The sequence below is a fragment of the Hevea brasiliensis genome, chromosome 5 (assembly GCF_030052815.1).
Source record: "Hevea brasiliensis isolate MT/VB/25A 57/8 chromosome 5, ASM3005281v1, whole genome shotgun sequence".
Lineage (NCBI taxonomy): Eukaryota > Viridiplantae > Streptophyta > Magnoliopsida > Malpighiales > Euphorbiaceae > Hevea > Hevea brasiliensis.
Window position 1 is genome coordinate 109853845 of NC_079497.1, and position 25980 is coordinate 109879824.

Below are 25980 nucleotides of genomic sequence, written 5' to 3' on the forward strand. Positions count from 1 at the left end.
ATATGTGTCTATTCATTTACAAAAAGAATCTCTTAATTCTAAAAATCTAGATTTTTTTTTTAATTTCATTAGCTATACTTAGATGGTGTTTGGCTTTAGTTATGAAAACTAACTTATAAGTATTAGTATTTATAAGTTTATTTTGTGTTTATAAGCATTTAAAATTTTAAACAGTTATATATTTGATTAAGACAATTATAAGTAACTAATAAATAATTAATGTATTTAGTAAAAAATAACTTATAAGCATATTTATTATTAAAATGACTAAAAATTATATTAAATCAGATTTATCATAAAATTTTAAAAATTAAATAAGGATAATATAGTAAAATATTTAGTTAAATTAACTTATAAGCACCAAAATAAAAAAATTGAGTCTCATAACTTATTTTTTTAATTTATAAGCTAAATTTATGAACTAAAAATTTTTTATAAATAAATATATTAACCTATTTTTAAAGTTTATAAACTAATTTATTAAGATAAATACTCGTTTAGACTTATTAGAAAGAAGCGGATATTTATATTGGACATATTTATTTGAAAAGTTTCCTTTCAGACTTTTAATATAAAAAAAAAGTATTATTGTAAACAAATTATTTAATTATTTAATTTAAAAATAATTTTCAATAGTCTCTAATTAATATATTCAAGATATTACTGTTTAATAAAAATTTGAATAATAATATAAGCAGACCTAATAATTAAAATGTTGACTCTACAAGCTAATCAAAATAATTGCTGAATTATTAGGGAAGAGTATAGAGACAGATTAGCATGAGAAGGAGGACACTAGGGTTTTGTAAAATTGACAACTCAATTAAAATTTTAAATTATTATCTCATGCAATTCGTTGTATATATATATATATCAAATAGCTTTTCATCATTAATGGAAAGTTCTTACATATATTTGGTCAATTATAAATTTAAGACGTAAATATATAATGTTAGAGATGAATATACAGTGATTCACTAAAATTTCTATGAGTCTAAATTACATTTTCATTATTAATCCTATTAAAATTAGAAGACTTACCCCACTATTCATTATCAGCCCATTATAGTCATGATCCATTAAAATAAAATACATAAGTTTACTCTTTTAAAATTATATAATAAATTTATCCTGAGATGAAACTCATTTATTTAATAAATAAATTTCATCATATATATTTTATTTTGAATTTATAATACACTGAATTTAAATGAAAAAAAATCTATTATTATTAATAAATGATTGCAAGAATGGAGGGTTAATAAGAAAATATTGAAAGTAGAAAGATTGAAAAATGGAATTATTGTACAAGTTATGAATTCAATGTTAAAATGAAGGCAAAGGTAGAGACAAGTGTGTCCACTTTTAAGATTTGTTTTTTGTTCAAAGTTAGGCCAGGAATGAGACAGTTCAGTCCACCATTCAAACTTGGAAAATTGGGGGAGTGGGTGTGGTCTCAACTCTCAATTCTCATGTCACTTTGAAAATGCAGGTTTTGTGGACACTTGCAATTTGACTTCCAAACACCCCACATCCATTAGCATCTAACTTATGTCTTAATCAATATGAATACAAATTCTAATTTCCACATGATAATCGACCTCTCATCAATTACTCTTTTGGGCAGTAAAGATTTTAGAAACGAGCCACAATTAAGAGAGGCCAGCAAAGAAAGTAGATTCACAAAAGCTCTAAATTATTATATTATTAACTTAAAAAAATATAAATATAAATAATTAAAATTTTAAATTAAAAAATAATTGTGTACCCAATTCGTAATATCATAAATATTCACCATCCAACTTGCCTATTAGGCTTGAAATGTTGGCTGGACTAAAGAAATAGGACGGTGGTTTTTCCATGTTGATTGGACTTTGCTGTACTAAAAAAGCATGAAAAGTTCAGAATCGTCCGAGGCCTGTATGCTTACCAGTCGGCTTGAGACAGAGGACATGCTTGAGAACTGAGAGTTGGGACTTCCAAGACTCTTCTTCTTCAAGATTATTTAAAAAACAAAATCACTTTTAATTGAATTTTAATGCATATTTTGAGTGATAGAGCTTATCAAAGTATAGTTATGCAAAATTAAAGCCTAGACTATTTGGTTGGAGGTAAGTAGACTCAGAAACTTTAAGTTTCCTGTTAATCATTTTCTTTAACTTTTTGGAAAATTAAGCTCTTAGTTTTTTTAACTTCTTGGAAAGTAAGTTTTCTTAAAAATATAATTTTTCGTTATAAAAAAAAATAGAAAATAACTTTAAACTTCTTTTTTTTTCATATTTTGATTAAATTTTAAAAAATTGATTTTTTATTTCTTTAAACATTTTGTTTTTTTGATTTTTTTAAAAATTTTTCAAAAAACTACTCTTATTTTCCACAAATAAATATACCTTATATAGTTTCTTCACTTCCTAGGGAATAGGAAGTAAATTTTCTAGAAAATATATAATTTTTGTTGTTAAGAAAAATAGTGGAAAATAAAATTAAACCATTTTTTTAATTTTAGTTAAATTTTAAAAAATTAATTTTTTTAATTCTTTATTTGAAAAATTGTTACATGTGAACATAAAACTATATTTTTCAATTTTCTTAACATTTTTTTCTAGAAAACTATTCAAGTTTTCCACAAGTAAAAAGATCCTAAACTCTTAATGTTTTCACTTTCTAAGGAGTAAATTACTTTTTAAGAAGTGAATTTTAAAAAAAAAGTAGGCCATTTAAACCAGCCAAAGCCTTAGAATTTTGGTTAGTTAAAGGGTGAGAAATTTTTTGAATTTGATACTGTATATTGCAACTTGCAAGTAGGCAAAGGGCAATTGTTTGTCATGCTACTAAGGACAAGGGGCAAATTCTTAGCGTTTGGGGTGGTGGGTTCAAGGGACCATACTAGTAGGCCTCTTCCTGGTGAGAGCCATGCATAGTCCCACAACCTACCACCATCACCAGTCCAGTCCGCCACTACCCTACACTAGACATCACAGACCTACACCACAAATGCCACGTGTCAAAAACCCAATTGCATCATTCACCACCTGCTCTTTGTTCCCTTTGATGCACAAGGTAATGGGGAAGCATGCTATCAACAGTAACAAGAAGAGGAGACCACCAAAAGAGAAAGAAGAAAAGATAGGTGGTGGTTGGTTTGGGGTCATCGACCATGTGGGCCCACTTTTTTTGAACCTTTTATCTGGTGGGCCCCTCTAACCTCCCTCCTGATTAGAGCCCACGCATGCCTTCTGATGGATGGGCAATATTGATTTCATAAACCATTTCCAGGCAGGCCAACGCAGACAGAAAAGGAAGAGACGTGGCCTCTTCTTCTATATAGTTCACAAGGCTTCCCTTGAATATTTTAAGTCACTCTCCAATGTCATGATACTGATACAAAAATCCTAAGCCTGTGACTGAGAATGAGATGTTGATTCTGATAGACAGACACGCCCTGGGACATTGTGTTTTTTTCTTATTTTTTTATATTTTTTCCCCTGAATTGGCAGGTAAAAAGTCAGTCCATATACTTGTATATAGAGCAACAATATGGAATGGTGCAGGATATTTTTAAATATAATTTAAATATAAAATTTAAGATTTTATAATTTTTTAAATAATTGAAATTTATTTTGAAATCTTGTTATAAAATTAATATTACTAAACTAAAATTTATTAGTAAGAAATAATGGGGAAAGAGATGAAAAGGAAATCTGTCCATAATTCATGGAAAGTGGCTAACTTTTGAAATGAATTAGCATATAAAGTTGAAGAAGCCAATCAAAATTCCACATTTCCAAGGAATTCAATAAAATCAACCCCTCAAAATTATATGCTTACATTGCCACCCACAAATGCTTCTTCAAACCACATGCTACGTTGCGTCACCAATGATGTCAACTAACAATTTTTGCGGACAAATCATTGTCTCTTTCATAGTCTTAGTCTAAAATATATATATAGATAAAATTCAATACAAGTTTAATAGATCCGGTAATTATTAATATATTACATAATGAATGAGAGATAGTTATCTTTATTCTCATTATATAAAAGTGAATTATTTTAGAATAGATAGTTGGTGAGATTCAAACTTAAGACTTTTTTATTTTTTATATCTTAAAAATAAAAAAAAAAATCAATTAAATTACCTTTGATTTTTTTTTTATATGATATTAATGGATTGAGATTGAAATTTTTAATCAAGTTTGACATTTTCCAAGATTGTTTTTTTGACTCAAATCGCTATCTAATTTACAAATCTCCTGAAAACTAATTAATCATGTGGGTATATAAATAAGAGTAATGCAAATAAAAGAAAAGTTGATGATAATTTAGACCCACCAACGTTAGTCTAAGATACCGGCGCCACTATATTTTTTGTTAACAGTATCTTAATGAATGGACCATGTCTAGACATGCAAATTCTCACATTATAATAATAAGGTCTGGCCAGGGTCCCCACTTGAATGCTTGTGGTGACATGTTTCTAAACAAAGTTTGAGGACTTTGGCCTAATACTAGTGATAAAGTGGTTAAAAAATTTTCCAATTTTGAGTTTGATAGAGGTTGTACTTAAGCTAAGCTTCCCATTTTCATGACGGGTAATTTAAGTTATGTCATCTTTGAAATTTTTGTTTAAACTTCATTTATTATTACTCAAAATATAACTATATATTTAATAAAAAAATTTTACCATATATTTTATATTTTAAATTTATAATAAAATAAATTTAAATAAAAAATTAATGACGACCCTTGATGTGTAATAATACCTATTATTATATCATAGTATGAGAATTTTGCTTCTTTTAATTTTAATTAATACTGTCATTGCTGCTTAAAGATACGATTAAATCATATATGAAAAAAATTTAAAACATAAATATATAAAATTTATATATTTAATAAATAAATTTTATATTTTGAATTTCTGATAATAATTATATAATCCAACAAAATTTATATCTTATGTCTCTGGATATTCTAGGTTCTTCACGATGAACACAAAATCAAGAGACGAAAGGAAATATATTTAAAAGAAAAAGAAAATTAATTAAAAAGGGAAGAAATGGAAATGGAAAGATAACATATGCTTGAAAATGAAATCTTCTGATGAGAGGCATTCCTTGCCAGTTCCAAGAAGAAACACAAAGAAATCATCAGATTCAGCCGTACCTAGCCACCCGGTAAATTCAATCATTCAAATCCCAGTGTGGACTCATTCTGATTATATATAGAATATATTCATTTTTATAAATAAACTCAACTAAAAACAATTGCTCTGCCATCTTCAATTCCCCTTACACAACACTTGTTCCCTCTCTCAAATTTAATAAGAATATTCCCTAATTATCTCTTATTAAATTTGTGAAAATAAACGTCTGCAAAAAAAAAAAAATTTATTTTAATATATAAAATTATTTTAAAAATACCCTTAACAATAAATAAATAAAACTAATTATTTGGGTTACTTGCATATATAAATAGATACGTATCGCCCTATAGATTATGGTACATTGTTCTTGGCCTTTGCCTAATTATTTATATTGCTTCATTGAACTATAGCATCTGAGGCAGCATCTCTTTCCATCACTCTCCATTTTAGATGGCCATTTCAGTTAAAAAATCTGATTCAACAGAAAATGAAATGAATTACTCTTCTAATTCTGATTCTGAATAAGTGTCAGCTTACTGTATTCTGTTTGCTAGAATTAAAAGTGTGTTAATTGGAAAATATCATCTGTTCTGCTCTAATTAATTGAGTTAGATTAGTTGGAATCATTTCTGGATGAGAATTTAATATAAAAATTAAAAAAAAAATCATTATATTTATATTATTTATAAAGATAAATTCAAATTCGAAATAAAAGTGTATTAAGAATAGATTCCTTAATTATTATTTATGTGTAAATTAACTATTAAATTATAGTTTAAATTAAATCAAAGTGATTAAAAATAGTGAAAGAGATTATTTAAAAGTCTTACGCATACCAGGTGGGGTTATGCTTGGGAAATGAAGAAGTCAGAGTCCCATATGTGGAAAATTTTTAATATTGTTTTTGTTACAAAAGCACCTTATCATCAGTCACCACTTTCCTTAAATATCAGATTGGCCTCTGTCATCTTCCCACTCTCTGTAATAAACTATGAGAGATTTTTTCATAATTAATGCAGAAACCCTCCACAGATTACATTGCAGATTCCTTCCCCCATGGTCAAGGATTCCTCTTCTTGGCCCAAACAGCTTTTACTAAATTACACACAATATTCCGCTCTCGTCAATCCTAATTTATCATCATTACCTGATATTTTATTATTAATTATTTTTTTTTCAAATATTATAATATATAAATATAGAGAGGGGGGGAGGGGGGAGGAGGGGAGAGGAGAGAAGGAACTAGTTGATAAGTACAGAATTACATAAAAATAGAAAAATGTGTAGGTGTAGCCAATGAATGAGATGACAGAAGCATCTTGTTTGTGTTAGACAAAGTATAAAACACAAGGCAACAACCTCTCTATTATGTGTCCCCAACACGTACTTAAATTAACCACTAGTCCACTTTGTAGGGATCAAAAGGGTGTCTGAATCTACCTGGAAATTGAGGTGGGTTTTGTCTCTAACTACATCCCAACTACTCAATTTTTAATCATACTCAGAAAGGAGTGATGATTTTGTGGTATTTGTATGATTAATAAAAGAGAGAGATGTAAGTGTGAGGAGAAGATTCAAACACGATTGCCACCAAAAAAAAAAAAGAAGTCGTCTCTCCCAAATCCCAATTGGACAAATCTTATCTCATCTCTCTGCTCTCATTGGAAAGGGAAGCGATCTGTGGAATTTTTTTTTTCTGAGACCCATATTTCTTTCCCCACCCTACCCCAATCCCTTTCCTATCCCTCTCTCCCTTTCTCCCTCCTAGGAATGGCTACTCATCAATAATGCTGTCATGCACGTGACCTAATATACTATTCTCATTTCTCATTTCTCTCCTCCAAATTCACTATCTCAAGGACCACTCCTTGTCACCACCAAACATGATAACTTGATGAAAAACCTTTAGTGTTGAAGGTTTTCAAATTGAGTTAGATCTCTCACATTAGCATGAGAATAAATTTGTTTCTACTGTAAATGAGGACATTGATCGACTTGAGTTGTACATGCTCTCAACACCTTGAGACTCATTTTAGGTTCGGTAGTAGATTTCTTTCTTAGATTATATTAAATTATAAATAATGAAACTATTAAATCAATCTTATGGCTATGGAGTAATGATCATCACACTCGAAGAGCTATTTTTTTGCACAACTCTTTGTTAATTATTTTTTTTTTTTTGCTAAGGTTTTAACCTAAATGGGTATGTTTAGGTTCTCTCTTCCATTTTATCTCGTACGAAATTAACCAAATTAAGATACCCAATATGTACATGTACTTGCTGTAGAAATTATTGAAAGGGAAGTTTAATTTCATGTGCTCAATCAACAAAGATCTGCAAAAACAAATTGCAAGGCCAGCCGTTGGATGGGAACACAGGTTATCAATAACAAGTCAGTGGGTTGGACCCACCATTTGATTTGCTTGCCAATGTAGTAACATGGGGTGTTTGTTTCTTAGTCACCCCCAAAATATTATTATAATTCACCTGTGATTTTCAGGCTGTCCTTTTTTTTTTTTTTTTTTTTAACTTTGCTTCAATTATGATTGCAATTCTATATTTTACCATTATAGAAAGAATTTTCATATTATGAACTAAATTCACTTCGGGTTTAATATTCTTGAATTTATCAAATTCACATAAAAGAATGAATATTTAAAGTTATTATTGAAAGATAAATTGAAGAGTAAACTTAATATAATTTGAATATAGAAATAAGATTAATCAAATATTAAAATATGTGAGTTATTTTAAGTTAGTAAGTGTTAATATGTGAGAGTCATTGTTGTGTACCAATGAGTGAGTTAAAAGGTCAATTTCTTTTTTATTCAATGGACTAAATAATAGTTTGTAAGTTAAATAGTGAGTGATAATGTAATTATTTTCATTATAAAAATTATTAATTCTTAAAATATATAGATAGGAAAACTCGAATGCAAGATATATTTACTCTTTAATTGGTAGAAAGGGCAAAGTTTAGTGCTATATATTTATATACTTATTATGAGTTACGATATAGAGTTAATAATTTAAATGCATAAGATCCAATTATTTTATGATATTTTTTGTATTTGGGATATTTAAAAAAATGATTAACAAAAAATAATTTTTAATCAAAAGAAAAATTAAATCATTATTAAAGAAAATGACTTCATCTTTTTAAAAAAAAATATTTTTTATTTTTTATACTTTGATAATCTTATTAAAATATAAAAATAGTTTCAGTGATTTAATATTATAACTAAATAATAAAAAATATTTTAATATTAAAAAATATTTTTCACGAAAAATATTTACTTATAAATTATTTTTCCAAAAATAGATGGAGCCTTAATACTTTTATATTCTTTTGCTTATTATAATTGTTTTTTTATATCATATGATTTTAAAATATATAGAAGTAATCAAATTTAATTTCATGATGAATTATTCAGTAAATACGACATGATTTATTTATAAAAATAATTAAATTTTTATGTGTTAAGAGTATTATTTTTTAATACTCTTATATATATTATATACTTCTCAATCCAACAGGGAAATATCGGTGCATATACACTTAGTCGAAGAATATATATTTTTCTTTCCGCATTAGTCCAAGAAATTTTAACCATGAATACCAAAAACTTTTTATTACAAAATAAAGCAGAAAAAGAAGAAAAATAAGGTAAAAAAAAGTTATAAATACGAAATTACAATGAAAATAATGATTGAATTTTTTTTTTCATCCGCCCAAAACCTTAAAGTACTTTTGTACTTATGCACAATCCCACGCCTCTCTCTCTCTCTCTCTCTCTCTCTCTCTCTCTCTCTCATTGTCATATCCGGCTATAAGCTATATCAATAGTTCCCACAGTTTCCACATCAAACCCACAATCAGCACGCCTCTACCAGCCCACAATCACCCTCTCTTCTCCTTCCCCACATCATCCACATTCCTCTCCTTCTCTCTATATATCATAACTCCAAAATATAATCTCTCTCTCTCTCTCTCTCTCTCTCTCTCTTTATAATGTCCATAAACCAGTTCTCTGCAGACGTTCCAGAAACTCTCTGGTGGGCTCAACAACACCACCACCACCGACAGTCCATCATGGAACCAAACCCAAACGCTCCTTCCTCTAAACCACACAAGCTCCCTATCTCAAACCCCAATTCTTCTTGGCCTTCCCACCTCTACCCTCACTATCACCACCCCCATCCCATGTTCTCTCCCCATAACCCCAGTCTCAGTTTCAATCTCAACCACGGGGACGATGAAGAACAAGACCCTGAAGAAGAGCCACCCCTCAAGCGACAAGAACAACAAGTTCACCAAGAACTGGAAAAAGAACCCATGTTCGAGAAACCCTTAACACCAAGTGATGTTGGGAAGCTAAACCGTTTAGTAATACCAAAACAGTATGCGGAGAAATATTTCCCTCTGGGCGGTGACTCGGTTGATAAAGTTCTGTTACTGAGTTTCGAGGACGAATTAGGCAAGTTCTGGAGGTTCAGGTATTCTTATTGGAGCAGTAGCCAGAGCTATGTATTTACAAAAGGGTGGAGCAGGTATGTGAAGGAGAAGCAACTCGATGCAGGCGACATCGTTTTATTCGAACGACACCGTATGGATAGTGAGAGGCTGTTTATAGGGTGGAGGAGGAGAGGGGATAACAGCGGCAGTGGAGTGGTGGTGCAGGGTAGCAGTGGTGGGGTGTGGAGTAGGGGATTGTATTCTTCTTCTTCTTCATCTGGGCACCAACCTTATCAACATGGCCATGGGGCTAACCTCACTGCTTGTGTCCCACATCAACCTGAGGGTCTCCATGCAGGTATAAATTATTTATTAGAAAAAAAAAAAGGGAAAACAATGGATTACATTAGCCTAGTTATATGGATAAAATGATTCAACCACTCTGTTTTTCTTGGAAACATTGGTTTTGTAGGGATGCACAGAGATGATACTTCCAACAGGAGGCAGCGATGAGGAAAGCATATTTCCAGCTTCCGAGTGGGACTACAATGATAGGGCCACTTTTTGCAAATCTTACTTTGATATTGAGCCTCGACCCGACTGGATTCCCATCGAGTTTGGTGGCCATGTGGGTATTTCTTCTATTCCCATTATTAATTCTACCCATAAATTTCAATAGTGTGGCATTAGAGATTATAACAAAATTATTCCTATATTTAAAAATTTGTATAAAACTTCTTAGATTTTAAAATTTTGCATAGTAAAATATTTTTAACTTTTAATAGTCAGTTTTAAACAATTTAAAATGACGATGACATAAACAATTCTCCTTCATTTGTATGATAATAGTAAAATCGACTATAACTTTTTTTTTATAGATCAATCATGAAATATTTAATATATAACAGCCGATAGAAGAAATTTATAGTAGAAAAATAATAGTAATTGTCCATATTATTATCACTCTAAATTATCCATATTAACATATTACTTATAAATCGATTATTGAAGGTTAGGAAATTTTATTGTATAAAGTTTTAAAGTTAAGATAATTTTATATTACATTTTTAAGTTTAGAAATATTTTTATTACAACTTTTAAAGTTTACAAACAACTTTTAAAATTTATCCTTTTACTCTTTCTAGAAGATTGGCTGCAGACTAGAATCGTTGGATCACCTTTACGATTCAATTGATTTTAGTTTGAAAATGGCTTTATTTGAAAAGGTTCTGATTCAAAACAGTTCCTATTCAAAATGATTCCTGTTCAGCTTTAGATATTATTACAATATACTAAATTTTTAGATATAATTTATAAATTAAATAATTTAGTTTCTTATGTAAAAAATTAAAATATATCTATATAAAATTAAAAATAAAATAAAGAAAATAAGTTTTTGAATCAATCGATTTCGAGCTCGGTTCAAGGAGAGAAGGGCCCTTAACTAGCCTCCCTAATCCTAGTTTAAGGCCCGAAATCGTTAATCAGAATCATTCAGAGTTTAACTAGAGTGATCCCAATATGATTCAATAACTAAATTAACCTTTGACCGAGTCTACTTCATAGGATATAATTCTTATAAGCTCAAATTCATATAAAATTGATTTTTATAATTATTAATTAAATATTTATGTCTAAAATTATGTATTCACTATATATATTTTAGTTAATTTTGTTTTATTTATTGTAAATTTAATTTTTATATGAGATTAAACTTATGTTAGATTTGCCCTTCTTCATATACCTTTGCATGCTAAATCAATTAATACTCTTTGAATTTGAATTCTTGACTGTTTTGGACAGAATATTAAGAGGGTGTTGAGAAGGTTTGGAAGTAATATCATATTCTTTAATGGGTTAAGAGACCCTTGGAGTGGTGGAGGGTATGTTCTCTCTCTTTCTCTCTCTCTCTCTCTCTCTCTCTCTCTCTCTCTCTCTCTCTTGCTAATTTTACTTTTAATGGCTAAATATGGAAAATGCAATCTTTTCTCACTTTTGTTGCTTGATGGGTATTATATTGCAGGGTCCTGAGTGATATATCCAAGAGCATAGTTGCCATAGTAGCAGAAGAAGGTTAGTGGATGAAATCTTGAAATCAGAAATTAAGTTAAATAAAATAAGATCAAATAATTAATTAATTTAAATTTTTGTATAATATGTGGAACAGGAGCTCATCATGTAGACTTGAGATTTGCAACTAGTGAAGATCCAACATGGCTTCAAGAAGTGAGGAAAAGAGAGATCATGATCATTGCTCAATGGCTTTCTGAGTACTACCAGGATTTGGCCCTCACTTATTCCTAAGTCTTTATGTCAACCCATGGAGACACTATAATGCAACACCAACAACTAAATCCTTGATTTCAAATTAGTCAAAATACTTGATTATATAAAAATTTTTTCTCCGTCGTTTATTTTTTATTCACACCAAATTTACGTTAATATATTTCAATATTATATTTGGAGACGGGGATTGCAATTAGGAGTATATTATTTCGTTATAATTAAATAATCAAATCGAATCGAACCAATGAAATTTAATTATTTTGGTAATAGTAAATTCGATTCAGTTCGATTTTTGGTTAGTAATAACAAAAATTTATTATTTTCGATTATCGATTCAGTTACCTTTAATTTGATAATCGAACTGACTGAAATAATCGAATTTTAATTAATTAATATATTATTTATAATTTTATTAATATTTTATTATTTATAATTATTATTTTTATGATTTTATAATATTATTTAATTTATAATTATTATCTCATTAATATTAAATTTTATTTATTATTTTTTTAAATAAAAAAGAATACAAATATATTTTTATTAATATTTTATTAAATAATTAATAATATATATATGATTAATTCAGTTATAACCGATAACCGACCAAATATTTTTTATTTCGATTAATTTTTATTTTCTCTCAATTTCGATTATGTTCGATTAATATTTTTAGAGTATGTTAATAATTTAGTTAGTTGAAAATTTAATTCAGTTTGATTCGGTTAATTGAATATCACCTCTAATTGCAATTACATGAATTAAATTTAGGTTTCATTTCTTTTGTAGGTTTGGAATTGTGAATGATTTACTAGGATAAACAAAGTTCAAGAGAGAAGTTCAACTTCCTACTTTATATATATATATATATATATATATATAATCTTCAATTAAAGAGGTTTCATTGAATTGAAGAAAAGTGAAGTGGGATATTGACACGTGGAATTCTCATTTTGCATGGAGCAATTTCACTGGACTAAACATGATGTAGGGCTCTCTGCCCTCCATTTAGTTGATTAAAAAGGCTTCAATGGATTCAAGAAAATTGAATTATAGCTCCGCATATCCAATCTTGAAAATTCACCCAAGTCGTTCTTGCAAATGTTGACAAAAATAAAATCAAGACTGAAATTAAATATATTTTTAATCAATTTACAAATTAAATTTTCATCTCCAAGTAATATTAAGAAACTCACTCCAAAAATCAAATAATCTTGCTCTAATGCCAGCAAACTATCTAATAAAAAAAAAATATTAACTCTCATTTGGAAATTAAAATTTTATAAAAATTAAATTCAATTAAATTTTTTTATTTTTATATTTAAAATTTTAATAAGTAAAATATTTTTTTTTAATTTAAAAAAAAATTGCCAAAAACAATACTTCATTTATTCTACAAAGATAAACTTCTATTTTCACATGAATTAAGAGAATGTGATTAATATAGTTAAAGCAATAAATTTTGTTTAATTTTTCAGCTTTTCTAACTATTGCAACATTTCCCTAGTTAAAAGCCGTTTAATATACTTATTTATTGCTAGTTTTGCATTGATAATATAAAATTATATTTTCTATTATGTGATATTACATTATTTAAATTTTCTATTTTTTTAAATTAGAAAAATAAACATAAAATATGTGTCTATTCATTTACAAAAAGAATCTCTTAATTCTAAAAATCTAGATTTTTTTTTTAATTTCATTAGCTATACTTAGATGGTGTTTGGCTTAAGTTATGAAAACTAACTTATAAGTACCTAGTATTTATAAGTTTATTTTGTATTTATAAGCATTTAAAATTTTAAACAGTTATATATTTGATTAAGACACTTATAAGTAATTAATAAATAATTAATGTATTTAGTAAAAAATAACTTATAAGAACATTTATTATTAAAATGACTAGAAATTATATTAAATAAGATTTATCATAAAATTTTAAAAATTAAATAAGGATAATATAGTAAAATATTTAATTAAATTAACTTATAAGCATCAAAATAAAAAAAATTGAGTCTCATAACTTATTTTTTTAACTTATAAACTAAACTTATAAATTAAAATTTTTTTATAAATAAACATATTAACCTATTTTTAAAGTTTATAAACTAATTTATTAAGATAAATACTTGTTTAGACTTATTAGAAAGAAGCGGATATTTATATTGAACATATTTATTTGAAAAGTTTCCTTTCAGACTTTTAATATAAAAAAAAAAGTATTATTGTAAACAAATTATTTAATTATTTAATTTAAAAATAATTTTCAATAGTCTCTAATTAATATATTCAAGATATTACTGTTTAATAAAATTTTGAATGATAATATAAGCAGACCTAATAATTAAAATGTTGACTCTACAAGCTAATCAAAATAATTGCTGAATTATTAGGGAAGAGTATAGAGACAGATTAGCATGAGGAGGAGGACACTGGGGTTTTGTAAAATTGACCACTCAATTAAAATTTTAAATTATTATCTCATGCAATTCGTTGAATATATATATATCAAATAGCTTTTCATCATTAATGGAAAGGTCTTGCATATATTTGGTCAATTATAAATTTAAGACGTAAATATGTAGCGTTAGTGATGAATATACAGTAATTTATTAAAATTTCTATGAGTCTATATTACATTTTCATTATTAACCGTATTAAAATTAGAAGACTTATCCCACTGTTCATTATCAGCCCATTACAGTCATGATCCATTAAAATAAAATACATAAGTTTACTCTTTTAAAATTATATAATGAATTTATCCTTAGATGAAACTCACTTATTTAATAGATAAATCTCATCATATATATTTTATTTTGAATTTATAATACACTAAATTTAAATGAAAAAAAATCTATTATTATTAATAAATGATTGCAAGAATGGAGGGTTAATAAGAAAATATTGAAAGTAGAAAGATTGAAAAATGGAATTATTGTACAAGTTATGAATTCAATGTTAAAATGAAGGCAAAGGCAGAGACAAGTGTGTCCACTTTTAAGATTTGTTTTTTGTTCAAAGTTAGGCCAGGAATGAGACAGTTCAGTCCACCATTCAAACTTGGAAAATTGGGGGAGTGGGTGTGGTCTCAACTCTCAATTCTCATGTCACTTTGAAAATGCAGGTTTTGTGGACACTTGCAATTTGACTTCCAAACACCCCACATCCATTAGCATCTAACTTATGTCTTAATCAATATGAATACAAATTCTAATTTCCACATGATAATCGACCTCTCATTAATTACTCTTTTGGGCAGTAAAGATTTTAGAAACGAGCCACAATTAAGAGAGGCTAGCAAAGAAAGTAGATTCACAAAAGCTCTAAATTATTATATTATTAACTTAAAAAAATATAAATATAAATAATTAAAAATTTAAATTAAAAAATAATTGTGTACCCAATTCGTAATATCATAAATATTCACCATCCAACTTGCCTATTAGGCTTGAAGTGTTGGCTGGACTAAAGAAATAGGACGGTGGTTTTTCCATGTTGATTGGACTTTGCTGTACTAAAAAGGCATGGAAAGTTCAGAATCGTCCGAGGCCTGTATGCTTACCAGTCGGCTTGAGACAGAGGACTTGCTTGAGAACTGAGAGTTGGGACTTCCAAGACTCTTCTTCTTCAAGATTATTTAAAAAAAAAAATTCACATTTAATTGAATTTTAATGCATCTTTTGAGTGATAGAGCTTATCAAAGTATAGTTGTGCAAAATTAAAGCTTAGACTGTTTTGTTAGAGGTAAGTAGACTCAGAAACTTTAAGTTTCCTGTTAATCATTATCTTTAACTTTTTGGAAAATTAAGCTCTTAGTTTTTTTAACTTCCTGAAAAGTAAGTTTTCTTAAAAATATAATTTTTCGTTATAAAAAAAAATAATAGAAAATAACTTTAAACTTCTTTTTTTTCACATTTTGATAAAATTTTAAAAAAATGATTTTTTATTTCTTTAAACATTTTGTTTTTTTAATTTTTTTTAAAATTTTTCAAAAAACTACTCTTATTTTCCACAAATAAATATACCTTATATAGTTTCTTCACTTCCTAGGGAATAGGAAGTAAATTTTCTAGAAAATATATAATTTTTGTTGTTAAGAAAAATAGTGGAAAATAAAATTAAACCATTTTTTTAATTTTAGTTAAATTTTAAAAAATTAATTTTTTTAATTATTTATTTGAAAAATTGTTACATGTGAACGTAAAACTCTATTTTTCAATTTTCTTAATATTTTTTTCTAGAAAACTATTCAAGTTTTCCACAAGTAAAAAGATCCTAAACTCTTAATGTTTTCACTTTCTAAGGAGTAAATTACTTTTTTAAGAAGTGAATTTTAAAAAAAAAGTAGGCCATTTAAACCAACCAAAGCCTTAGAATTTTGGTTTGGTTAGTTAAAGGGTGAGAAATTTTTTGAATTTGATACTGTATATTGCAACTTGCAAGTAGGCAAAGGGCAATTGTTTGTCATGCTACTAAGGACAAGGGGTCAAATTCTTAGCGTTTGGGGTGGTGGGTTCAAGGGACCATACTAGTAGGCCTCTTCCTGGTGAGAGCCTTGCATAGTCCCACAACCTACCACCATCACCAGTCCAGTCCACCACTACCCTACACTAGACATCACAGACCTACACCACAAATGCCACGTGTCAAAAACCCAATTGCATCATTCACCACCTGCTCTTTGTTCCCTTTGATGCACAAGGTAATGGGGAAGCATGCTATCAACAGTAACAAGAAGAGGAGACCACCAAAAGAGAAAGAAGAAAAGATAGGTGGTGGTTGGTTTGGGGTCATCGATCAGTGGGCCCACTTTTTTTGAACCTTTTATCTGGTGGGCCCCTCTAACCTCCCTCCTGATTAGAGCCCACGCATGCCTTCTGATGGATGGGCAATATTGATTTCATAAACCATTTCCAGGCAGGCCAACGCAGACAGAAAAGGAAGAGACGTGGCCTCTTCTTCTATATAGTTCACAAGGCTTCCCTTGAATATTTTAAGTCACTCTCCAATGTCATGATACTGATACAAAAATCCTAAGCCTGTGACTGAGAATGAGATGTTGATTCTGATAGACAGACACGCCCTGGGACATTGTGTTTTTTTCTTATTTTTTTATATTTTTTCCCCTGAATTGGCAGGTAAAAAGTCAGTCCATATACTTGTATATAGAGCAACAATATGGAATGGTGCAGGATATTTTTAAATATAATTTAAATATAAAATTTAAGATTTTATAATTTTTTAAATAATTGAAATTTATTTTGAAATCTTGTTATAAAATTAATATTACTAAACTAAAATTTATTAGTAAGAAATAATGGGGAAAGAGATGAAAAGGAAATCTGTCCATAATTCATGGAAAGTGGCTAACTTTTGAAATGAATTAGCATATAAAGTTGAAGAAGCCAATCAAAATTCCACATTTCCAAGGAATTCAATAAAATCAACCCCTCAAAATTATATGCTTACATTGCCACCCACAAATGCTTCTTCAAACCACATGCTACGTTGCGTCACCAATGATGTCAACTAACAATTTTTGCGGACAAATCATTGTCTCTTTCATAGTCTTAGTCTAAAATATATATATAGATAAAATTCAATACAAGTTTAATAGATCCGGTAATTATTAATATATTACATAATGAATGAGAGATAGTTATCTTTCTTCTCATTATATAAAAGTGAATTATTTTAGAATAGATAGTTGGTGAGATTCAAACTTAAGACTTTTTTATTTTTTATATCTTAAAAATGAAAAAAAAATCAATTAAATTACCTTTGATTTTTTTTTTATATGATATTAATGGATTGAGATTGAAATTTTTAATCAAGTTTGACATTTTCCAAGATTGTTTTTTTGACTCAAATCGCTATCTAATTTACAAATCTCCTGAAAACTAATTAATCACGTGGGTATATAAATAAGAGTAATGCAAATAAAAGAAAAGTTGATGATAATTTAGACCCACCAACGTTAGTCTAAGATACCGGCGCCACTATATTATTTGTTAACAGTATCTTAATGAATGGACCATGTGTAGACATGCAAATTCTCACATTATAATAATAAGGTCTGGCCAGGGTCCCCACTTGAACGCTTGTGGTGACATGTTTCTAAACAATGTTTGAGGACTTTGGCCTAATACTAGTGATAAAGTGGTTAAAAAATTTTCCAATTTTGAGTTTGATAGAGGTTGTACTTAAGCTAAGCTTCCCATTTTCATAACGGGTAATTTAAGTTATGTCATCTTTGAAATTTTTGTTTAAACTTCATTTATTATTACTCAAAATATAATTATATATTTAATAAAAAAATTTTACCATATATGCTTGAAAATGAATTAATAAGGGAAGAAATGGAAATAGAAAGATAATATATGCTTGAAAATGAAATCTTCTGATGAGAGGCATTCCTTGCCAGTTCCAAGAAGAAACACAAAGAAATCATCAGATTCAGCCGTACCTAGCCACCCGGTAAATTCAATCATTCAAATCCCAGTGTGGACTCATTCTGATTTTATATAGAATATATTCATTTTTATAAATAAACTCAACTAAAAACAATTGCTCTGCCATCTTCAATTCCCCTTACACAACACTTGTTCCCTCTCTCAAATTTAATAAGAATATTCCCTAATTATCTCTTATTAAATTTGTGAAAATAAACGTCTGCAAAAAAAAAAAAATATTTTAATATATAAAATTATTTTAAAAATACCCTTAACAATAAATAAATAAAACTAATTATTTGGGTTACTTGCATATATAAATAGATACGTATCGCCCTATAGATTATGGTACATTGTTCTTGGCCTTTGCCTAATTATTTATATTGCTTCATTGAACTATAGCATCTGAGGCAGCATCTCTTTCCATCACTCTCCATTTTAGATGGCCATTTCAGTTAAAAAATCTGATTCAACAGAAAATGAAATGAATTACTCTTCTAATTCTGATTCTGAATAAGTGTCAGCTTACTGTATTCTGTTTGCTAGAATTAAAAGTGTGTTAATTGGAAAATATCATCTGTTCTGCTCTAATTAATTGAGTTAGATTAGTTGGAATCATTTCTGGATGAGAATTTAATATAAAAATTAAAAAAAAAATCATTATATTTATATTATTTATAAAGATAAATTCAAATTCGAAATAAAAGTGTATTAAGAATAGATTCCTTAATTATTATTTATGTGTAAATTAACTATTAAATTATAGTTTAAATTAAATCAAAGTGATTAAAAATAGTGAAAGAGATTATTTAAAAGTGTTACACATACCAGGTGGGGTTATGCTTGGGAAATGAAGAAGTCAGAGTCCCAGATGTGGAAAATTTTTAATTTTGTTTTTGTTACAAAAGCACCTCATCATCAGTCACCACTTTCCTTAAATATCAGATGGGCCTCTGTCATCTTCCCACTCTCTGTAATAAACTATGAGAGATTTTTTCATAATTAATGCAGAAACCCTCCACAGATTACATTGCAGATTCCTTCCCCCATGGTCAAGGATTCCTCTTCTTGGCCCAAACAGCTTTTACTAAATTACACACAATATTCCGCTCTCGTCAATCCTAATTTATCATCATTACCTGATATTTTATTATTAATTATTTTTTTTTCAAATATTATAATATATAAATATAGAGAGGGGGGGAGGGGGGAGGAGGGGAGAGGAGAGAAGGAACTAGTTGATAAGTACAGAATTACATAAAAATAGAAAAATGTGTAGGTGTAGCCAATGAATGAGATGACAGAAGCATCTTGTTTGTGTTAGACAAAGTATAAAACACAAGGCAACAACCTCTCTATTATGTGTCCCCAACACGTACTTAAATTAACCACTAGTCCACTTTGTAGGGATCAAAAGGGTGTCTGAATCTACCTGGAAATTGAGGTGGGTTTTGTCTCTAACTACATCCCAACTACTCAATTTTTAATCATACTCAGAAAGGAGTGATGATTTTGTGGTATTTGTATGATTAATAAAAGAGAGAGATGTAAGTGTGAGGAGAAGATTCAAACACGATTGCCACCAAAAAAAAAAAAAAAGTCGTCTCTCCCAAATCCCAATTGGACAAATCTTATCTCATCTCTCTGCTCTCATTGGAAAGGGAAGCGATCTGTGGAATTTTTTTTTTCTGAGACCCATATTTCTTTCCCCACCCTATCCCAATCCCTTTCCTATCCCTCTCTCCCTTTCTCCCTCCTAGGAATGGCTACTCATCAATAATGCTGTCATGCACGTGACCTAATATACTATTCTCATTTCTCATTTCTCATTTCTCTCCTCCAAATTCACTATCTCAAGGACCACTCCTTGTCACCACCAAACATGATAACTTGATGAAAAACCTTTAGTGTTGAAGGTTTTCAAATTGAGTTAGATCTCTCACATTAGCATGAGAATAAATTTGTTTCTACTGTAAATGAGGACATTGATCGACTTGAGTTGTACATGCTCTCAACACCTTGAGACTCATTTTAGGTTCGGTAGTAGATTTCTTTCTTAGATTATATTAAATTATAAACAATGAAACTATTAAATCAATCTTATGCCTATGGAGTAATGATCATCACACTCGAAGAGCTATTTTTTTGCACAACTCTTTGTTATTTTATTTATTTTTTTTTTTTGCCAAGGTTTTAACCTAAATGGGTATGTTTAGGTTCTCTCTTCCATTTTATCTCGTACGAAATTAACCAAATTAAGATACCCAATATGTACATGTACTTGCTGTAGAAATTATTGAAAGGGAAGTTTAATTTCATGTGCTCAATCAACAAAGATCTGCAAAAACAAAGTGCAAGGCCAGCCGTTGGATGGGAACACAGGTTATCAATAACAAGTCAGTGGGTTGGACCCACCATTTGATTTGCTTGCCAATGTAGTAACATGGGGTGTTTGTTTCTTAGTCACCCCCAAAATATTATTATAATTCACCTGTGATTTTCAGGCTGTCTTTTTTTTTTTTTTTTTTTTTTTTATTTTAAACTTTGCTTCAATTATGATTTCAATTCTATATTTTACCATTATAGAAAGAATTTTCATATTATGAACTAAATTCACTTCAGGTTTAATATTCTTGAATTTATCAAATTCACATAAAAGAATGAATATTTAAAGTTATTATTGAAAGATAAATTGAAGAGTAAACTTAATATAATTTGAATATAGAAATAAGATTAATCAAATATTAAAATATGTGAGTTATTTTAAGTTAGTAAGTGTTAATATGTGAGAGTTATTGTAATGTACCAATGAGTGAGTTAACTCACTCATGTATTTGAAGGATAATGAGTGGAAATAAAAGTTAAAAGGTCAATTTCTTTTTTATTCAATGGACTAAATAATAATTTGTAAGCTAAATAGTGAGTGATAATTTAATTATTTTCATTATAAAAATTATTAATTCTTAAAATATATAGATAGAAAAAATTAAATGCAAGATATATTTACTCTTTAATTGGTACAAAAGTCAAAGTTTAGTGCTATATATTTATATACTTATGATGAGTTACGATATAGCGTTATATAAAGTTAATAATTTAAATGCATAAGATCCAATTGTTTTATAATATTTTTTGTATTTGAGATATTTAAAAAAATGATAAACAAAAAATAATTTTTGATCAAAAGAAAAATTAAAAAATGACTTCATCTTTTAAAAAAAAAAATTATTTTTTATTTTTTATATTTTGATAATCTTATTAAAATATAAAAATAGTTATAAATATATGATATAAATATATATCAGTAATTTAATATTATAACTAAATAATAAAAAATATTTTAATATTAAAAAATATTTTTCACAAAAAATATTCACATATAAATTATTTTTCCAAAAATAGATGAAGCCTTATATAATACTTTTATATTCTTTTGCTTATTATAATTGTTTATTTATATCATATGATTTTAAAATATATAAAAGTAATCAAATTTAATTTCATGATGAATTATTAATTAAATACGACTATGATTTATTTATAAAAATAATTAAATATTTATGTGTTAAGAGTGTTATTTTTTAATACTCTTATATATATTACATATTTCTCAAACCAACAGGGAAATATCGGTGCATATACACTTAGTCGAAGAATATATATTTTTCTTTCCGCATTAGTCCAAGAAATTTTAACCATAAATACCAAAAACTTTTTATTACAAAATAAAGCAGAAAAAGAAGAAAAACAAGGTAAAAAAAAGTTATAAATACGAAATTACAATGAAAATAATGATTGAATTTTTTTTTTCGTCCGCCCAAAACCTTAAAGTACTTTTGTACTTATGCACAATCCCACGCCTCTCTCTCTCTCTCTCTCTCTCTCTCTCTCTCTCATTGTCATATCCGGCTATAAGCTATATCAATAGTTCCCACAGTTTCCACATCAAACCCATAATCAGCACGCCTCTACCAGCCCACAATCACCCTCTCTTCTCCTTCCCCACATCATCCACATTCCTCTCCTTCTCTCTATATATCATAACTCCAAAATATAATCTCTCTCTCTCTCTCTCTCTCTCTCTCTCTCTCTCTCTTTATAATGTCCATAAACCAGTTCTCTGCAGACGTTCCAGAAACTCTCTGGTGGGCTCAACAACACCACCACCACCGACAGTCCATCATGGAACCAAACCCAAACGCTCCTTCCTCTAAACCACACAAGCTCCCTATCTCAAACCCCAATTCTTCTTGGCCTTCCCACCTCTACCCTCACTATCACCACCCCCATCCCATGTTCTCTCCCCATAACCCCAGTCTCAGTTTCAATCTCAACCACGGGGACGATGAAGAACAAGACCCTGAAGAAGAGCCACCCCTCAAGCGACATGAACAACAAGTTCACCAAGAACTGGAAAAAGAACCCATGTTCGAGAAACCCTTAACACCAAGTGATGTTGGGAAGCTAAACCGTTTAGTAATACCAAAACAGTATGCGGAGAAATATTTCCCTCTGGGCTGTGACTCGGTTGATAAAGTTCTTTTACTGAGTTTCGAGGACGAATTAGGCAAGTTCTGGAGGTTCAGGTATTCTTATTGGAGCAGTAGCCAGAGCTATGTATTTACAAAAGGGTGGAGCAGGTATGTGAAGGAGAAGCAACTCGATGCAGGCGACATCGTTTTATTCGAACGACACCGTATGGATAGTGAGAGGCTGTTTATAGGGTGGAGGAGGAGAGGGGATAACAGCGGCAGTGGAGTGGTGGTGCAGGGTAGCAGTGGTGGGGTGTGGAGTAGGGGATTGTATTATTCTTCTTCTTCATCTGGGCACCAACCTTATCAACATGGCCATGGGGCTAACCTTACTGCTTGTGTCCCATATCAACCTGAGGGTCTCCATGCAGGTATAATTTTTTTTTGAATTATTTAATATTTTTTAAATGGGATTTCGAACATTGGATACGAGCATTAAAGTGCGTGAGAAACACCTTCCAATTAGTTTGGAGGAATGTGGTTGGATTCTGCTTAGTTTCAGAGCTTGTCTTCAGTATTTTATCATTTAATCTCTATTACCATACTGTTTAGCGCGTGATGCACCAGCCCTATTTCTTCATCAAATCCATTTTCTCTATAAATCCCATCTCTCAAATGAATCGCATTGTTAATTTGCATTTCTCATTTTTGATAAATCAAGGGTTAATTAAAAGCTTAATCTTCTTCATTAGAAGTGTTTATTTTTAAGGGATATTAAAATTATATGTTTTCAGGGTCTGGTGTGCAGAACCAGACAATACCATTGGGGAACTCAAAGAGGCTGAGGCTATTTGGAGTGAACTTGGAGTTCCAACTTGATGAATCGGAACCATCCAGACCAGATGGTTCGTCTTTTTCGAGCCAGGGTCCAACGCCACAGCAACTCTACAGCTTTCACTCAGCTTATTCTTCTTCTTCAAATAGCAGCCATGGTCACATGGTAAGCTACATGTAGCTTTTATATCATATGAATATGCTTAAAAGAGAAGTCTTAAGCTCCTTATCTACTCTGTATATATGTATAGTTTTGATTTAGCTGTTTCTTATTATGAGACAAACCCTAGCATATGTTGAAATCGCATTAAGCTTAATTTTGAAGCTTAATATTGAGAAAAATATTATTCTAAAAACATTTATTAAAAATTTTTAAATTTATCATATTTTAAAAAATATTAAAATAATTTTTTCAAATAAATTTTAAACTATATTCAAAATAATAATTTAATAAAAATAATTTCAATCTCAAAATTTAAGAATAATTGGTTCAGGAACTATATAGTTAGAGAAATAATTAATAATTAATGGGTTTGATTAGTGGAGTCCTTAGATGCATGCTTAACATCTAATTTTTTTGAAGAAAAATTTTTATTTAAATTTATATATTATAAATTTAAAATATAAATATATAAAATTTATATATCAATGAATTATTATTATAGCTGGGATAAGGAAGCAAACAATATAAAAATAAAAATTAATGGTAAACAAGATTCACTGACACATTATATGAATTAGAACAGTATGATAATTATGAATTCTTTAATTTTTTTTTATTTTGGGTATTCATAAAAATTAGTGTGATTTTAACAGGCTATAACTTTATCAAGAGATGTCAACCAGACGAGAAATCACCGAGGATAAGATCTGTGGATGTGACGTTCCTCGATTTGACTTAATTGAACACTCCCCTATCTCCCTTCCCTACCCCTTCCTCCACTTGGAAGGTGAAAAAGATTTTATGAAAAATATTTCTTTCTATATATATATATATATATAAAAGAATCCCTGAATTTCAGGTGCAAAGTTCAAGCCAGGTAGAAAAGAGGGGAGTGGAAAAAAAAAATGGAGAAAATTTTAGAAGTGGGGAAAAGCCAAAGGGATGAGAGATGGGGTCCAATGAAGACAGAAAGGAGTAGTGGGAACAAATGGTGACATAAGGAAATTGCCAAATGGGAAAATTTTTTGGTGGGTTGGGAATTGAAATTGAGGGAGGAATCTATTTACACTGTTGAGATTCTGCCTGAAGATTTTTCATAAGGTATCATAATCATAATGGAAGAGGGTGGTATGGTGGTGGATGGATGGATTGACGGGAGGGTGGTGGCCGGCCTTCAATTCATGGATGGCAGCCAAGTAATGTAGTTGCCTCTCTCTCTCGCTCTCTCTCTCTCTCACTCTACATGTCAATTTATCCAAACATCAAGCAAAGGCAAAGCTGTTTTTGATGCTTCAACATTGTTTCTCTTATGTAATTGTAAGTTATTGCAAGTCAGGAAAAAAGCAAAATTTTTCAGTGGCAGGTTTCAGCTTCAACTTTATGGGCTTTGGGCAGTTAAGCAGGTTCAAATCCAATTAGAATTCATCTTTAAATAAATTAACCACTTTAGGCTTTTATTTTCTCAGAAAAGAAAATTTATGTGAAGGCTGCAGACAAGTAGAGCACTATCTGATAAATGATTACGGATCCATTTCCAAGGTCTTTTCAAACATCCTAATCAGCAACAAATCCAATCTGTGTAACAGAACTGAGTACAGCAAGTGCATATTGTCAATTCAGAACAAAATATATGCTCATACTATTGTGGGCTTATAAAAGAAGGGAGAAAAGATCAGGTATCAAATATTGCAGTCCACCAATTAGAAATAGCTTTTAAAGTATTAAAGCAAAGCTTAGAAAACAGATCACTTTGCACAGCATCATGAACCACAGCCTTGTCGCTTGTGACCACATGTTCAACACAACTTGCAAATGAAGTGAAAAGATTGATATAATTGATCAATAAATTAACAAAAGAATAGCAGAGATATGTGCATTACCTGAGAGGGAATGACCAGAAACAGTGTCAAGTGATTGTCAGGGCTAAAAAAGATTGGGACAGGAGATACCATTGACCTCTGCTTGTGAAGGTGTCGAATGTTTAGTGCTCTGCGAGTGGGAGGAGGGACCTAAATATGTGTTGAGTGTTGTTATCATTATCATAAAGGCAGTGGCCAATCAAAGGAATGAAGGGACTTGTCCTGTATAATGCATTTGTCCTGTAAGAATAATTTCAACCATGCATGACCAAGTACAGTAAACATATAGAAACACCAGGAGAGTATAT

General features: G+C 29.4%; 3 protein-coding genes across 3 annotated transcripts; all 3 read left to right on the forward strand.

Moving 5' to 3' along the window:
* Window positions 1-8999: 8999 nt before the first annotated feature.
* Window positions 9000-10035, forward strand: LOC131180157 (B3 domain-containing protein At5g06250-like). Its single transcript, XM_058147782.1, has one exon. The coding sequence runs from the start codon at window positions 9160-9162 to the stop codon at window positions 10033-10035; it is 876 nt and encodes a 291-aa protein (XP_058003765.1). The 5' UTR covers window positions 9000-9159.
* A 39-nt stretch (window positions 10036-10074) lies between these two features.
* LOC131179969 (uncharacterized) lies at window positions 10075-12070 on the forward strand. Its single transcript, XM_058147403.1, has 4 exons — window positions 10075-10231; window positions 11407-11486; window positions 11627-11676; window positions 11771-12070. Exons 1-4 carry the CDS (start codon window positions 10088-10090, stop codon window positions 11905-11907), a joined length of 411 nt encoding a protein of 136 aa, XP_058003386.1. The 5' UTR covers window positions 10075-10087; the 3' UTR covers window positions 11908-12070.
* Window positions 12071-22242: 10172 nt separating this feature from the next.
* LOC110638973 (B3 domain-containing protein At2g36080) lies at window positions 22243-25764 on the forward strand. The gene is made up of 3 exons (XM_021789720.2): window positions 22243-23247; window positions 23611-23816; window positions 24467-25764. Exons 1-3 carry the CDS (start codon window positions 22446-22448, stop codon window positions 24515-24517), a joined length of 1059 nt encoding a protein of 352 aa, XP_021645412.2. The 5' UTR covers window positions 22243-22445; the 3' UTR covers window positions 24518-25764.
* The last annotated feature ends 216 nt before the right edge of the window (window positions 25765-25980 follow it).

Bases quoted from the DNA above. Each gene is read 5' to 3' on its own strand.
- LOC131180157 (XM_058147782.1), top strand. From the start codon at position 9,160: ATGTCCATAAACCAGTTCTCTGCAGACGTTCCAGAAACTCTCTGGTGG.
- LOC131179969 (XM_058147403.1), top strand. From the start codon at position 10,088: ATGATACTTCCAACAGGAGGCAGCGATGAGGAAAGCATATTTCCAGCT. The intron at 11,487-11,626 runs GTATGTTCTCTC...ATTATATTGCAG, and splicing joins GACCCTTGGAGTGGTGGAGG to GGTCCTGAGTGATATATCCA. The intron at 11,677-11,770 runs GTTAGTGGATGA...TATGTGGAACAG, and splicing joins TGCCATAGTAGCAGAAGAAG to GAGCTCATCATGTAGACTTG.
- LOC110638973 (XM_021789720.2), top strand. From the start codon at position 22,446: ATGTCCATAAACCAGTTCTCTGCAGACGTTCCAGAAACTCTCTGGTGG. The intron at 23,248-23,610 runs GTATAATTTTTT...ATATGTTTTCAG, and splicing joins ACCTGAGGGTCTCCATGCAG to GGTCTGGTGTGCAGAACCAG. The intron at 23,817-24,466 runs GTAAGCTACATG...TGATTTTAACAG, and splicing joins ATAGCAGCCATGGTCACATG to GCTATAACTTTATCAAGAGA.